We start from the raw sequence: 17,541 nt of genomic DNA, 5'->3' as shown, positions 1-17,541 counted from the left end.
GCTGGGGATGTAGCTCACTTGGTTAAGTACCCCAGGGTTCAATCCTTGGTACCAAAAAAAAAAAAACAACAACAACAAAAAAAACAAATACCATTCAAATCTAAATTACCATTTATGACTTGCACTAATCAGAAATCTAAAGGAAATCTTTTTGCCCTCATCCTCTTAATTCACTTACAAAACAAAGCCTGGTGGTACAGGGTTCAGGGTTGTAAATAACCTGTCAACATCTCAAGGATCAGCCTTCCCGCACCCAGCCCAGATCTATTTATAACAAATCCTTCCACATCCCAGCAGTCAGTTGATTGGTGCACATTATGAGTCTTCCTTGGAATGGTGTGTTCGCTGGTGCAGATGACCAAGCTACCCTGAGACAGAGCCATGGACTCCACCTGCCATATTGCGTAGCCCCATGGAAGAGCCAGTCGTGGCTTCCAAGATGTGGAAGCAAACGAATCAATAGCTGCACCTTTGGAGTCGGGCCTTTACAGAGGTTGTTTCAGAAGGAGAAGGTGGACTCTCCACTGTGAATCATGGTTTATCCCTGTCATTCACAAAACCAATTATGTGCTGGTAGAATGTCAACTCTGACAGAATGAAACCGAAGCACTCTTTATTTATTTATTTATTTTAATGAAATCCTGCTTTACAAGCAGGTTCTATTTTCAAAATGCCTATTTGAAAAAAAAAAAAAGGCCAAATCAAATATTTCCCCCACACACTCTGAAATATGCTTCCTTCAGGTGAAAAGCTTTGATCAGGATGTTGAAAGAGACAGCTGTTGGGTGGTGCCCTGTGCGTTTTGCCCCAGGGAGAAACAGACAACGCGGATCCAGAGAAATCCTCTTGGCTTTGCCTCTGACCCTCTGTTCCTTTCTGGGCGTCTGGGCCTTGGGTTCCCAATTTGTAGTTGGAGGTTATTAAATTAGCCTTTTCAAAGGCTGTCATGGAATTACTCAAAGGTTGCAAATTCTTTGCAAATAAAAACTCCTTGCCGCAGGAGTGTGCCTGTTAATTATAAATGAGGAGCAGAGGCAGGCAGCAAGCAGGCAAGCTGGGAAGGCCCCTGTGGCTTTTCCATTTGCCATTTTTTGTTTTCTTTCCTTTTCTTGGCCTTGATTTTGCTTTTCCTGAGTGAGTTTGTTATTCAGGGGCACCGAGGTTGGAATCCAGTATTTCTTATAGTAAATCTTTCATTCATGGCTCAAATGGATCCTCTTTTTTCCCACCATGTTCTACTCAGAATTTAGGGATTCTTTCAAACCAAGTTACTCAACCACTCTGAACCTTCGTTTTCTTCTCCAGACAGTAAGGATGATATTTCCTTTCTTGGAGCACTGATGAGTAAGCCTGCTGTTTTAGTCGGCTTTTTCTCTGCTGTGACTGAAGGACCTGACTTTTACAACTGTAGAGGAGGAAAAGCTTATGTGGGAGCTCACACTTTCAGAGGTCTCAGTCCATAGACAGCAGGCTCCATTCCTCCAGGCTCCAGGTGAGGCTGAACATCATGGGGGAAGAGTGCTGTGGAGGGAAACAGCTCACATGGTGATCAGGAAGCAGAGAGAGGCTCCACTCTACAGATACAGATATATACCTAAAGCCACGCCCCAAGCCACGCCCCCAATGCCCACCTCCTCCAGCCACACCCACCTGCCTCCAGTCACCACTCAGTTAACCCCATCAGGGATTCATTCACTGACTGGGTTAAGGCTCTCACAACCCAGTCATTTCTCCTCTGAACCTTCTTGCATTGTCTCACACGTGAGCTTTTGGGGGACACCTCACCTCCAAATCATAACATCTGGGGTACTGTGTGTAAGATATAAACAAGTCAGATGCTGTGTGTAGGGCTCAGCATCTGCCCCACCCCAACCAGACCCCCTTATTTTTTATTCCCTATAGTACTTACCACCTTTATTATGTGAGTCAATGATTTGTCACGTTTGCTACTTGTTGTCCCCATCAATATAGGTGCCATGAGGCAGAGATCTTAGAAATCTCAAGTGCCTAGAGCTGTCCCTAGTATAAATAGGTGCCTGATAGTTATTTGTTGAGGGACCAAATTGAGACCTTAGTCCTCTCCCCATTAACACACGAGGCTCATTCTGAATCTGATCTGGTACCTCCGTAATTTGACTTTCTTCCTTCTAGAACTTATATTTTTGGGGTCATGCCCATCCAAGATAAAATATTGGGCTCTCTCCTGGATTGCTGAATAAATGAGTTTTGTCAATGGATATTCTGGAGTATGAATTTGGTTTAAAAAAATGCTCCTGTGTTTTGTTTTTGAATTCTGACTTTCTAGAAAAAAGCATTCATCACCAAGTAACTTACTAAATTTGCTTGAAGACACCAAAACTCCCCCCCCCCAATGGCATAAACTAGCATTAAATTTCCTGGGCAGGGGGGAATTCCTGCTGCTTCACAACACCCTTGACCTCTTCAGTAGTTGATTGATTAAAGATTTCCTGCTAAAATGAGCTCTGTCTTTGTTTCTGGGAGGATGTACCGGGATTGAACTCAGGGTCACTCTACCACTGAGCCACATCCCCAGCCCTGTTTCGTATTTTATTTAGAGACAGGGTCTCCCTGAGTTGCTTAGGGCGTCACTAAGTTGCTGAGGCTGGCTTTGGACTTGTGATCCTCCTGCCTCACCCTCCCAAGCCACTGGGTTTACAGGTGTACACCACCATGCCCAGCCGCTCCATTTTTAAAAGCAACATCCAGAGTTTGGATGGAATTTCTTTGAATTTGGAGATGCAAACCAGATCCAAGGTGTGTGTTCTGTGTGTTTTCCAGTGTGGTGAAAACCAGGAGGTGGGAGAATCGGACAACCCTAACTTGGCTGGGTTAAACTGATTGTTTCTTTAAGTACATTTCCGTGTCAAATTTCCAGCATAACACATTTATTAGAGGAAGGGCAAAAAGCGATTGATCATCTCAATAGATGCAGAAAAAAAACACTGGAAAAAATCCAACATTCTTTCCTGATAAAAACATTCAGCCTGATAAAGGGCATCTACAGAGAAACCCCATGGCTAACATTGGACTTGTAGAGGGCAGGATGGTTTCCTTTAAAATCAGGAAGACATCAGGATGTACAGTCAACATTGTACTGCAGGTTCCAGCCAGGGCAATAAGACAAGAAAAAAAAAAAAAAAAAAAGACATCAGATTAGAAAGAAAGGAATAACACTATCTCAATTCACATATGACATGGTCTTGTGTATAAAAAATCCCAAAGTACACACACACTGTTAGAACCAGTAAATGAGTTCTGCAGAATTGTAGAGATACCATCTGCATAAAAAATCATATCTGGTTCAACGCTAGCCATCTGCAAATGAAATTAGGAAAATGATTCCAATTACAATGCCATCAAAAAGAATAAAATGCTTAGGGATAAACTAAGCAGAAGAAGTGTAAGTTTTGTGCTTGAAAAGCACAAAATATCATGGAAAGAAATGAAAGCAGACAAAAATAAATAAATGGAAAGGCATCCTGTCTGCATGGATTGGGGTGGCAGTCATCCTTAATTGACCTACAGACTCACTGCAACCCCCATGACAGTCCCAGCTGGTGTTTCTGTAGAAATTGGCTAACTAATTCTAAAATTCATATTTTATGAGTGCAAATGCAAGGGACCCAGAAGAGCCAGAACATTTTTTTCCAATAAAAACAAGTTGCAGAACACAAACTTCATGATTTCAAAACTCACTACAGAACTACAATAATGGGCAAGACAGTGTGGTACTGACATAGGATCGGTGGAGCAGAATTGAGAATCCAGAAATAAACCTTTTGTCAAACTGACTTTTGACAGAGGTGCCAGGATAGTGCACTGGGAAAAGAATAGTCTTTGCAATAAATGGCACTATGACACCAAGATAGCCATGTGAGAATGAACTTAAACTTCAAAGCATAGTCCAGGATTAGCTCAAAGTGGCTTATCAACCGAAATGTAAAAGCTAAAAGCATGAAACCCCTAAAGGAAAATATTAACAGTAAATCTTTAGAACCATGGGTAAGAAAGTGGTTTCTTAGATATGATACCAAATTATGAGCAACAACAGAAAAAAAATGAACTGGATGTTTTAGTGAGCTTTTTCACTGTTGTGACTTAAAGATCCAATCAGCATAATTGTAAAGGAGGAAAAGTTTATTTGGGGGCTCACGGTTTCAGAGGTCTCAGTTCATAGACAGCTGCCTCCATTCCTTGGGTCTTGAAGTGAGACTGAACATCATGGCAGAAGAGTGTGGTGGAGGGAAGCAGCTCACATGGTGATCAGGAAGCAGAGAGAGTCCACTCTCCAGAGACAAATATATACCCCAAAGCCACGCCCCCAATGCCCACCTCCTCCAGCCACACCCCACCTACCTCTAGTCATCACTCCGCTAATCCCATCAGGGATTCATTCACTGATTGGGTTAAGGCTCTACAACCCAATCATTTCTCCTTTGAACCTTCTTGCAATGTCGTACATGTAAGCTTTTGGGGGACACCTCACATCCAAACTACATCAAAATAAAAATTTTTCATGCTTCGATGAATATAATCCAGAAAGTAAAAGATCAGTCCACAGAATGGGAAAACAAGTTTTGCAAATTGTATATCTGATCATTAATGTATCTAGAAAACATATAAAGACCACTTAAAATTCAACAATCAGAACCCAACCCAATGAAAAAAAATATAGATATTTTTGCACAAAAGATATATAAGAAGCACGTAAAAAGGTGCTCAACTTCATTAGTCATTAAGGAAATGCAAATCAAAACCACAATTAGTGCTTCATACCCACTAGGATAGCTACAGTCAAAAAGACAATAACAGGTGTTCCAAGGATGTGGGGGGAAAATGGAACACTTGTTCATTGATGTGACAAAGTACAGTGGTGCAAATATTTTAGAATACAGTTTGACAGTTCCTCAAAATATTAAATATAAGGTTGATCTAAGACCTAGCATCTCTTCCCTACCTATCTTGTCGTGGGGAATGAAAACGTAGCCACACACAAAAAAACTTGTACCTAAATATTCAGAGCACATTATTCACAAAAGTGGAAAGAGTCCAAATGTCCATCAGCTGGTGAATGTGAATCATGGTACGTCCATACAATGGAATATTATTCAGCTATCAAGACGAATGAAGAATTGAGTCATGCTACAACTTGGATTCACCTTAGAATCTATGTGAAAGAAACCAGTTTCCAAAGACTCAGTATTGTGTGGTCTCATTTACATAAAATGTCCAGAATAGAAAAAGCAAAAGAGACAGAAAACAGATCAGTAGCTATCAGAGAACATGATAGTGGGGGATTTGGAAAGTCACTGTTTAAAGGACATGACTTTTTTGGAGGGTGGGTATCAAAATTAAATAGTGGTGATGTTTGTACAACTTCATTAATATAATGGGAGCTAATGAATTGTGCGTGTTAACAAAGTGTTTACCTTAACAAAGCCATTGTCCAACAATTCAGTCATGGGTGGGGTTCAGAATTCTGAGCTCTCTCATTGCCTTCGTAAGACGGGAACCAGGATGAAGGATCAGAGGACACAGAATAGCTTATTTTCTTAAATTTTTTCCTCCATTCTTTTTACTTTGTTGATAGAAACTCAAAAGGGTTCTGTGTTGCTGACTTCAGTGTTTTTATTGCTTCTTCATTTCTGTAGCCATGGATAAGGGAACAGATGGTAACCTTAAAAGAGAAATGTTCAGTTTGGGGGAGAGATTTTTATCTTTGGCTGCTACCTTTTGAAATAATTCAGATGCATGAACTTGTATATATAAAAAACTTCCAACACAGGGGGAAATCTGGGATTCGAATTAGAATTTCAAACCAGGGACCTTTAATGGAGGTAAAAATGCTTTTTCCCTGAGATCTTTGGGCCAGGTTTGTTGAGTGGGGGGAAAAATATATTTGCTCTTCCTCTTGAAGAAAATCTCATCCACAGTTCTTTTTCAAACCATTTCTTCCATTTTTTGTGGCTGTAGAAACCTTTTATAAAAAGACTGTGTTGCTGGGTATGGCGGCACACACCTTTAACCCCAGCAGCTCAGGAGGCTGAGGCAGGAGGATCGCAAGTTCAAAGCCAGCCTCAGCAATTTAATGAGGCCCTAAACAACTTAGCAAGACCCTGTCTCTAAATAAAATTTTTAAAAAAGAGCTGGGGGATTGGAGATGTGGCTCAGGGGTGGAGTGCTTGCCTCGCATATGTGAGGCACTGGGTTTGAGTCTCAGTACCGCATGTAAATAGATGAATAAAATAAAGGTCCATCAACAACTAAAAATATATATAAAAATAATTTTTCAAAAAAGAGCTGGGGATGTGGCTGAGTGGTTAAGCACCCCCGGGTTCAATCTCCCTACCAAAAAATTATAAATAAATAAATATAAAAACAGTATGTCGTCAGTGTTTGTTAAATCTTCTGGTAAGGTTTCTGATTAGTGTACATATTTCATATATTAAATTGTTATAACAGTGGAGGAAATTGTGGTCATGATCCATATCTAGTGGTCGATGTAGTAAAGCGAAAATTATATTGCTGTTCTTCTTGGGATATTGATTTATTTTTATTTTATTTATTTTTATTTTCACTTTTTTTTTTGTCAGTGCTGGGGATTGAACCCAGGAGCACTCTACCTCTGAGATACATTCCCAGCCCTTTTTATTTATTTATTTTTATTTTTTAGTTATCGATGGACACAATACCTTTATTTTATTCATTTATTTTTATGTGGTGCCAAGGATCGAACCCAGTGCTTCGCACATGCTAGGCAAGCGCTCCACCACTGAGCCACAACCCCAGCCTCCCTTTTTCTTTCTTATTGAGACAGGGTCTTGCTTAGTTGCCCAGGCTGGCCTCCAGCTCGTGGTCCTCCTGCCTTAGCCTCCTAAGTCACTGCAATTACCAGTGTGCTCCACCATGCCCAGCATGGGTTATTGATTTCGAAGAAAAGTCTGGGGTCTGAGTGTAAAGATCCTGAGCATGCACACTTCATGACCCCAGACCTTTCTCCTTGTTTTCCCATGACACACCCTCCTCAAAGACAGGCGTGCTCTGGACGCACAACTCAATCACCTTTGCCAGAGGCGTCTGTCCCTGAAAGCTGTGTTGATGGTTCGGGATCCAAGGGCTGTGGAGGGTGGCTTCTTTTTCCTCCCTTCTTACGCGCCCCGTTTTACTGCCTGCAGGAAGATCTGCCTGCACTGCAAGTGTCCCCAGGAGGAGCACATGGTGACGGTGATGCCCCTGGAGATGGAGAAGACCATCAGCAAACTCATGTTCGACTTCCAGAGGAACTCTACGTCGGACGACGACTCGGGCTGCGCGCTAGAGGAGTACGCCTGGGTCCCGCCGGGGCTGAAGCCCGAGCAGGTACTGCGCGCGACCCAGGGTGCCGGGGCTGGGCCGTGGGTGTGGCCTTTCTGGCTGCTCCTCCTTCCAGTTCAGAAGCTGGAGCTGACTTCAGAGAAGCCTTTGGGGAAGTGTCCCAGGTGTCTGTGGGAGACAAGGAAGGAAGTGACAGGGAGCCCCAAGTGATCCACTGCTGATCCCTTCTGCCTTGTTCCCAGGTCATCTAGGACTGTCTCAGACACACTGGCTTTGAGACTCTGTTAGGTACATCATTTTCAGTGGGATAAAGAGAACTAGCACTGGCCATGAATCTTTTTTTTTTTTTTTTTTTTTTTTGGTACCAGGGTTTGAACCCAGGGGTAGTTAACCACTGAGCCACATCCCCAGCCCTTTTTTCATATTTTATTTAGAGACAGGGTCTCACTGAATTGCTTAGGGCGTCACTAAGTGGCTGAGGCTGGCTTTGAACTCGCCATCCTCCTGCCTTAGCCTCCCAAACCTCTGGGATTACAGGCGCGCCCCTCCTCGCCCGGCCTGGCCATGAATCTTAATGTTCAGATTCTTTGTAGTAGTGGAAGAGGTGTCGATTTGGTTATTCTTCTGGTGATATATGCTGTGTTTAAATATTAAATCTGACTTGACTTTACAAAGAAGGCCATTGACATTTCCTGAAATATTTCTGCACTACCCAGCGGTAGGAAACATTATTGACTTGATGAGAAGAACTTGATTTCTTTCTGCCCTACTGCATTTTTCTCAGTAATATATAGCTTTCGTTTTCCTTTCCTTCTTCTTTTTTTTTTTTTTTTTTTTTTTTGTTCTTGGAATTTTCTCACCCAAATGTCCAGGCTGGCTTAACAGCAGGTCCATAACTGGGTGTCTTCACCATCTTCCCTGTGAGCTTAGCCAGAATAAGTGTTTGACTGTTACCTTCTCCTGACCCATTAATTCTCACTCTCTAGAGCTCTTTAAGGCAGAATATTTTAAACCTTAAACAGCCTTGAGATTGTAAATCAGGAACTTTAGGTATCCCCAGTGTGGTGGTGCATGCCTGTAATCCCAGTGACTTGGGAGGTTTAGGCAGGAGAATCACAGGTTCGAGGCCAGCCTCAGCAACTTAGCGAGGCCCTCAGCAACGTAGAGAGACCCTGTCTCTAAATAAAAAGTTAAAAGAGCTGGGGATGTAGCCCAGTGGTTAGGCACCCCTGGGTTCAATCCCCAGTACCAAAAATAGAAAATAAAAAGAAACTTTAGATATGATGATGCTTTCACAAAGTCCTTCATAATTAATGAAAACCCCCAGAATTTACTAACAACTTCAACATAGGGAAACGTCTGTCATCTTTTTCTAGTGCTTATTTCTCATTTTCTTCTGTAATGAACTTTACAAACTGGCAGATGAACTTGGGCACACAGGTAGGATTTATTTAGCCCACAAACTATATTTAAAATTAATTAACTACTAATTAATTTTAATTGATTAATTACTAGTACTTGGAAATAGGAATATTTCATGTGTGTGTTTGTATTTATATCAAATTTTGAAGATCTCTGATCTTATTCCTGCAAAGACCTAATTGGCTGGCTTTGAGAGCAGACCTTTATTTTTATACAAAAGTTGATGTCACCAAATCACCCCAGTCTTCACTAAATGCATCCCATCTTTTCATATTATTTTCCTGGGTCCTACAGGTACTTTGGTTTTATAATTCTGTTCTGATTCTTACTATAGAGAAGAAAATAATCTTAGACTGGAAATAGTCACTGAAAACATCTCCATGAGAATCAAAGGTCATTTTGAGTTGGGATTTGGGCAGGAAATAAACTCCAGCAGTCTGTAGGTTGTGGCTCTATCTTTCATTTCTTGTTTCAGTCAAGATTGAGGTGATGCACTCCTGTAATCCCAGTAACTCAGGAGGCTGGGGCAGGAGGATGGAAGTTCGAGGCCAGCCTCAGCAATTTAGCAAGACCCTAAGCAACTCAGCGAGACCCTGTCTCTAAATGAAAAAATTAAAAGAGCTGGAGATAGGGCTCAGTGGTCAAGCGCCCCTGGGTTCAGTCTCTAGTACCAAAAAAGGGAAATATTGTGTTATTTCAATAATCAGGTTAAGAAACAGAAGTATTGGAGTTCAAAAAGTCCAGCGGGGGTTGACCATCGAGTCCCCACACCAAGAGAGACCCAGGAGCTTATTCCCTTGTCTTGCTATCCTCATTTCCTGCAGTATCTATGACACCTGAAGGATGTCGTTTCCTGATAAATCCAGCCCTGGATTTTCCAAAGTTAGCCTCTGTGCAGTTTTCTGCTGACGTCGATGGTTCTCTGAGACCATTAAACATCGTCAGTGGCAACTCAGGTGCAGGGAAGACTGGCAGTTGCTGATGCTCGGGATTTTGGTTCAACCCTCCCAACTCCAGAAGGGAGGGCGTGTGGCATTTTTGAAGGTCGCTTGACTCATCCATGATGACTCTGGGAAGCATAAACCTGAAATTGCTTTGATTTGTTTTGAAAGAAAATGATTAAGGCTGTTAAACAAGTGGTTTGAATTCCCCCAAAGGAAAGGGCATCCCCATCTCTTTTAATGCTCTCTTCCCTGGAAGCCTTAATCTGTTCGCGACACTGACACGAACCGGTGGAATGCCATGGATTAAGAATAAAGAGATTGCTGGGCGGGGTGGCGCATGCCTGTGATCCCAGAGGCTCTGCTCGGAGGCTGAGGCAGGAGGATGCAGATTCAAAGCCAGCCTCAACAAAAGTGAGGCTCTAAACAACTCAGCGAGACCCTGTCTCTAAATAAAATACAAAATAGGGCTGGGGATGTGGCTTAGTGGTCGAGTGCCCCTGGTTCAATCCCCAGTACCAAAAAAGAAAAAAGAAAAAAGAATAGGAAGAAAGAAAAGAAGTTGCTCTCCAGAGAGGGAATATCTTTTCAAGCTCTTTGAAAGGTTCTCTATTTGCCCCCAAAAATGTGAATCAATATTAAAAATGTTTGAAGGGATCATGCTGCTTGGAAGAAATGGGTTTCAAATTTTAAGTTATAAGGTCGTTGCAAGTCTGAGTTTCAAAGCTATTTGTGACTTTAAAGATCTTTGAAAAGCTGTCCAGTATGCTCTAAGATTAGAAAAATTTGAGCCCTAAATACCTTTCCCTAATAAAAATTCTAATGTTTAACATGGTGTTCATTGTCTCCGATTGCGGAAAACCCATTTTTCTATCAAGAGAAATTATAGTGAGCTTTAAAATGCTTTGTGCTGGAGGGGAAATACTAAAGACTAGTTAGGGCTGAGGGTACTGTGCTTTCATTGGAATTGGAAACCTTTCATCTTCTTCTCTGATCATGGGGTTGCTAATGTACCTTCAGGTGATGCTCTTTATTATTCTATGTCTTCTGAGAAATGCCTTCAATTTAATGCAAAGGAAAAGTCACCTCCCATTTCAGGAAAGTATTGTGAAGACAGGCATTTAGTTTCATAAGCTCCACTAGCTGCAAAACCCGGCCTTCTTAAAATAGTGTGAAAATGATAAATATAACAGATGATACCAGCAAGGAAAGACATTTATCTTGTGATTTCAAATGACTGGACTGAAAACTAATCAGAGATGCTGTTAATATCCTTTGCTTCTGCTCACTCCAAATAAGGAATTTTTAAATTTTGTTTTGTACCAGGGATTGAACCCAGGGGTACTGAACCACTGAACCACATACCCAGCCTGTTCGTTGTATTTCATTTAGAGACAGGGTCTCACTGATTTGCTTAAGGCCTCGCTAAGTTGCTGAGGCTGGCCTTGAACTTGCAATTCTCCTGCCTCAGCCTCCAGAGCAGGTGGGATTAAGGGGTGCACCACCACACCTGGCTCTAAATAAGGAATTTAATGTCATTTAGAGAGCCCTGGGCTAGCAGAACAGAGAACTGGAGTCAGCCTCTGATTAGCTATCCAAAGTTATTGTTAATACGCCAATTTCATTTCTAACTCAAAAAGTTAATAGTCTACACTCTATCTCCTCCAGATTCTGTGGTGACAAATTTACAGTATATAGTACTTCAGGAAGAACCTAGAGAATTATTGACAAGCTATAAGAAAGAAATCCTGCAAATGGTGAGCAGGATTTCTGACCTGCAACACTACTGACCTTTCTGGCTGGAGAGTCATTTGGTGGGGGAGCTATCCTGCACATCCGGGGCTGCTTGGAGTATCCCTGACTCCGCCCACTAGATGCCAGTAGCACCTCCCAGGTACAACCACCAAATATGTCTCCAAACATTGCCACATGTTGCTGGGGAAATGGAAGAACCACTGGGGATCTTAAAAATACCACAGCATATCTCTGCAAAATTCTGGCCTTGTCAAGACAAAAGAAGATGACTATTTGGTACACTTTTATTGAGCACCTACTATATTGTAGCTCCTGCATACCAGTGTGCTGTGTAACACGTTCAGGTCTTCAGGAGAGTGAAGAGGTTCTCAGGGTTTGAGCAGTGGCTAGTGCTCTCTGAAGCTGACACTGCAGCTTCACTAAGTCCAAAGAAGAATTGGAGTTGCAGGAGTAGCCATCTGTGGCTCCAAAGCAGAAGTGTTTTCTTTGTCTTTTTTTAAAATTTATTTTTAAATATTTTTTTTTTAGTTGTCAATGGACTTTTCATTTTATTTATTTATATATGGTGCTGAGAATTGAACCCAGTGCCTCACACATGCTAGGAGAGGACTTTACCACTGAGCTACAACCCCAGCCTGGAATTTTTTTTTTTTTTTTTTTTTTTTATTATCAGTGTGGCCCTCCTTGTTTGTTTTAAAATACCTTTATTTTATTTGCTGATTTTTATGTGGTGCTGAGGATTGAACCCAGTGCCCCTCACATAAGCAAGTGCTCTACCACTGCCCTTCTTTGTCCTTTTATAAAGGGAAAGTTAAAACGTGAGACATTTAAACTGGGTGCAGTGGTGCACACCTGTAATCCCAGAGGCTCAGGAGGCTGAGGCAGGAGGATTGCAAGTTCAAAGCCAGCCTCAGCAACTGAACGAGGCCCTAAGCAACTCAGGGAGACCCTGTCTCTAAATAAAATACAAAAAAGGGCTGGGGATGTGGCTCAGTGGTCAAGTGCCCCTGGGTTCAATCCCCAATACCAAAAAAATTTTTTTAAAAATAAATAAGTAAAACATGAGATGTCTAGAGAAGAAAGTAAAAGTCACTCAATCACTTGTCTTTACACCAACCAAGGAAAAACGTTGGCCAGCCTTTTTGTGTCTGCGTTCAAGTATCAACATATAGATAAAGCACATCTTTGTTTTGTTTTGCACAAAAATGTGACTGTGCCCTCTACCTGCCCTGGCGTGTTTTTCCACTTCATGGATTGTGAGCATTTTCCGCTATCAGGCTATTTCAGTTCAGATTGTCCTCGGTGATGGCTGGACGGTTTTCCACTGGTCGTTCCTAGCCTGCAGTGCTACCGCCCGGCACTAGGGGGCACTCAAACACGTACGTTTGGGAGGGGTCAGTTATTGTCTGAATGATTGGCAGGCACTACGTGCGTAGGAGGGGGGCCTTGAGATCCTGCATATTCTCAAAAGTGCCAGATGATCCCACACGAAGGAGAATTGGCCTTCCCAGGTGCTAAGAGTGCCACCACTGAGTGCCACCAAGCTGAAGGTCTGTTCTAGCCATTCACATTATTGGTAGATTTCCTTTGTATTGTGTAGGGGCTCAGCAGCTACCTCTGTATGCCCTGACCACCTGTCTGCTCCCCTCTTTAAACACAGTTCCTAGGGCTACAGGACTGACATCTAGACCCCTCGAAGGTGTTCGATTCATTATGTGAAGCTGCCCTCCAGAAAGGTGGCAACTGGCAGGTCCCCTGGGCGGAGTCTTTATTGGATACACATAGCCATGGTTTTTCGGTTAACTCTCCTCCATGATGATCTTAGAGACCCTCGTGTTGCTTCTGATGAGCGAATGTCCTTTTTATTGACATTTTGGATTCTCTAAATATCCAAAGAATATCTCCGATTCTTAGTCTCTGAAGGTTAGGTTTTTTTTTTTTTGGTACTGGGGATCGAACTCAGGGCCTTGTACTTATGAGGCAAGCACTCTACCAGCTGAGCTATCTCCACAGCCCAGGTTTTTTTGTTTGTTTGTTTGTTTGTTTGTTTGTTTGTTTGTTTTTAATTCTTTTTAGTTATATGTAACATTAGGATACACTTTGACATAAGCACAAAAACATGGAACCTAATTTTTAACTTGACCTTATCTGTGGTTTGTTGATTGATTGATTGATGGATTGGTACTAGAGATTGAACCCAAGGGTGCTTAACCACTGAGCCACATCCCCAGTCCTTTTTTAATTTTTATTTTGAGACAGGGCCTCGCTAAGTTGCTCAGGGCTTTGCTAAGTTGCTGAGGCTGGCCTCAAACTTGCAATCCTCCTGCTTCAGCCTCCCAAGTTGCTGAGATTATAGGTACACATCACTGTGCCCAGCTTAACTGTGCGTTTATACACAAAAAGTGGCAAGTAGATCATTTGTCCAAACCACTCTACTTTTTACTCAAATTGTTGCAGAAAGATTGGAGAATAGATAGGAGGAATTTCCCAGTTTGGGGCTGAAGCGTTCTCCTGTTAGTGGTAAAACAGAACAGCCAAAACCACCCAGAGATGGTTTTGAGTCCTGCAAGACTAGTCTTCTCTACTGGGAATACATCAGATTGTTTATTGGGCTGCTATTTTAGTGACCATTACTCATCATCAGTATCAGTTAAGTCTCCTCAAAGAGCTTCTTTGACCAGCCCCTGATTCAAGAGCAGGTCCCCAGTTACGTGCTGTTGTGACAAACCCTGCAATTTTCCTTATTAATGCTTATCCACCTCATAATTAGATCCTTATTGGTATAATTATTTGTTTAATATTTGGCTTCACCACTTTCTTGAAGACCCAGGAGGACAGGAATCTGGCCTGCTAGGTTCTTGAGGAATTCCCACAGCACTGAGCAGAGTACCTGCTACATGGTAGGCACCCGCCAAGTACTGGTTAAGGGACAGGCAGGTGGCAGGTGTCCTCTGCAGAACCAGAAGTGTCAGGTGTGCGTCATGCTGGAGAGGTGAAAGTCTGTTCAATTTTCTTTTCCCATAAATGACTATTCTGTATCAGTGATTCCCATTCCCTCTCTCTGCTTCTGCTAAAAATATGTATTCTTATTTTTGGACCGGGATTGAACCCAGGGGTGCTCAATCACTGAGCCACATCCCCAGCCCTTTTTTAGGTTTTATGTACAGACAGGGTCTCGCTGAATTGCCTAGGGCCTCACTGAGTTTCTGAGGCTGGATTTGAACTCGAGACCCTCCTGCCTCAGCCTCCTGAGCTACTGGTGAAAATAGGTGTTCTCAGCAGACTCCCCAACCACTTCCGTTCTCTTAGGTTGCAAAGTGGTGGGAGACTGTGGCATCTTGGGAAGGACCGTGCTCCGGTGCAAATCTGCTTCTGCACTGGTGACTCCAGGACTCAGGATCTGGAGCAGATCCTGGCAGATCCTGAGGGCCTGGCAGAAGCACACTGTTTTGAAAGCAGGGTGCCATTTGTGACCTAATGGAAATCTGCAGAGCTCCAGAGGACACAGCCTGGCTTCCGGAGTCAAGCATCGCTTTCTGACCTCGGGAAGCTGTTCAGCTTCCAGGACCCTCAGCTTCCCCTTGATGCTGAACTGACAGTGACCATATAGAAAGCGGTTTGACTTCCGTTGAATAGGTGCTGTGTGTCCACCACCATTTTTGACCCTTGCCGCCTACCATACTTATTTCCCATAAGGACCTCGCCTGATGGTTACTATTCTTCTCTTCCATTACAGGGGTGGGTAAAGTAATGGGTCTACAGTTAAGTAACTTGCCCAAGATCACACAGCTAATCAGTAGCAGAGACATATTCAATCTCTGATAACCAGACCCTGGAACCAGTTCTCTCAGACCTGTGGATCTCAGGGATGATCAGGCCCCAGAAGAGGAAGTGCTTATAAAGCACATAGAAGTTGCTCAATAAAACCGTCGATTCTTTCCCTCCCTTGTGGGGAAAGCGGATCCAGTCACTAGATGGCTACTACTGCCCTGAGCTGGCACACAGGGGCAGAAGGAACACTTGATTATCCAGGAAAGAGGAGGCTTACGTGGAGATGGAGGAGGAGGGTTTACAGGAATCTTAGATTTCTTCTCGACCTTCTCGAAGATATCCATTAAAATAATTTCGAATTCTGCCAATACAGGAGTCTTTCTGTCCCTGGATTCTCAGCTCTGGGGTTGTTAGAAAGGTGTGACTTCACTCTAATGAAGTTCTCTGGCTTCATGGAGCCAAAGTGACTTGGACAGGGGCCCAGACAGAGCACCTGGTCTGAACTCTCCGCTGCCCCAAGCAGGCTTCGGGGCCATCTGCTAAAAAACGGAAACTCTGCCACCCAAATTTCCTTGGGGCCTGAGGTTTGCTGCAACATCACAGACCCCAGGCCTGGGAAGAACAAGTCCCCCGGGCATTTTCTGTAGCCTGCTCAGCCATCAAAGTATCTTGCCACAAAGAAGAACACTCTGCACATCTTTCTTGGGAGATTAACAGGTCAGCAGTAGGCTCCTCCATTCTGCCTCAAACTTTCTGACTGGGAACTGATTCAGCACTGGTCTCCAATGGCTGGTCTCTGGGCTTCTTGGCAGTATTCGCTGGGTTTTTCTCCCTAATAAAGAGAGTAAAGAATGAGTAGAAGCATGTGCTGGAAATTCTTATGAAAAAGGATTGGTTATTGGACATTTTTTTTCATTCACTTATTCAGCAGATACTCCTTGTATACTTACTGTGTGCCAGGTGCTGCCTGGCACTGAGGATAAAACAGGAAACAACATATTTAAGATTTCTGCCACTCTGCGGTTATAAGGATGAAAATGCAAATCAATCAGTATACAAATAAGTGATCAAGATAAATCCAAATGTTCTTAAGTACAATGACATCAATAATGATGATAGCAGCCTGGCGCAGTGACACACATCTATAATCCCAGCCATTCGGGAGGCGGAGGCAGGAGGATCAAAAGTTGGAGGCCAGCCTCAGCAACTTAGCGAAGCCCCTAAGCAACTCAGCAAGACCCTGTCTCTAAATAAAATGTAAAAAGGGCTGGGGGTGTGGCTCAGTGGTTAAGCACCCCTGGGTTCTATCTCTGGTACCAAAATATATAGTAATAACAACAACCCTTAGTGAACCCTTCTGTGACGTTTTCCTATGTGCTTTTCCAGTTGTATCTCATTTAACTGTCCCATGAAGAACATAAAACCACTTCCAAGATCACAAATGTGATCCAGGGTGTTGAGGAGCCTGGCTGACCAATGGGTGAGGGACAGCCCCTCTGAAGAGGTGGCATTTGGGCAGCTGCTGAGTGGAATGAAGAAAACTGTTATGCAGAGACCTAGTGGTTTACAGCAGCTGAGGTGTTCTTTTGAGGGAAGCTCCGAAATGAAATGAGATCAATACCAGCTCTCCACACAAAGCGTTCCAGGAGAGTGTCAGAGCACAAGGGAGGGAAAGCAGTTGCAGCCCATGAAATGTCTAGCTTTTGCCTGGGTGTCCATAGACACGAGGGCTGGGAAGACCCACTGCCGTGCTTGGCTCTGGAAGCCCGGTCACCCACGGGCAGCAGGTGGAGGGGGGTAACCAAGAGCCCCTGTTCAGAATGGGCCAGGAAGCACCCAGGAATGTGCTCAATCCATAGCTGAGACTTGCTGTGTGTTTAGGTAAGTCTGCCCTTTTTAAATAAAATACAAAATAGGGGATGTGGCTCAGTGATCGAGTGCCCCTGAGTTCAGTCCCTGGTACCAAAAAGAAAAATAAAAAATAAAATAAATAAAAATGCAAGCCAATTAGAGGGAGACATACATTGTTCGCCACCGTATGAGCTCAGAATAATGCAGGGCACATAGCAGCTATTGAGTACAGCTGTCGTGCAAGCAGTCACATCAAATCCACGGTTTAAATCCCCCATGAAACCGCACAGGCACTTCCCAGGAGAAGAAATACAAGCAGTCAACAAATATATGAAAAAATGTCCAACGTCTCTAGCAATGAGAGAAATGCAAATTAAAACTATACTGAGATTCCATCTTACTCCAGTCAGAATGGCAGTGATCAAGAATACAAGCAATAAGTGTTGGCAAGGATGTGGGGAAGAGT

At 43.1% G+C, this 17,541-nt stretch overlaps 1 protein-coding gene across 3 annotated transcripts in view; it reads left to right on the top strand.

Moving 5' to 3' along the window:
* Nucleotides 1–17,541, top strand: part of PRICKLE2 (prickle planar cell polarity protein 2) — a 355,816-nt gene that overhangs the window by 255,856 nt on the left and 82,419 nt on the right. For all 3 annotated transcript variants that reach the window (XM_079114385.1, XM_079114387.1, XM_079114386.1), the window contains one exon: nt 7,197–7,380. In XM_079114385.1, the coding sequence (XP_078970511.1) occupies nt 7,197–7,380 (184 nt within the window). The remainder of the gene's footprint in view (nt 1–7,196; nt 7,381–17,541) is intronic.

The sequence above is a fragment of the Sciurus vulgaris genome, assembly GCF_902686455.1.
Source record: "Sciurus vulgaris genome assembly, chromosome: 16".
NCBI classification, from domain to species: Eukaryota; Metazoa; Chordata; class Mammalia; order Rodentia; family Sciuridae; genus Sciurus; species Sciurus vulgaris.
The sequence above is the reverse complement of the archived record's forward strand: the minus strand, read 5'-3'. Positions and strand labels throughout refer to the sequence as shown.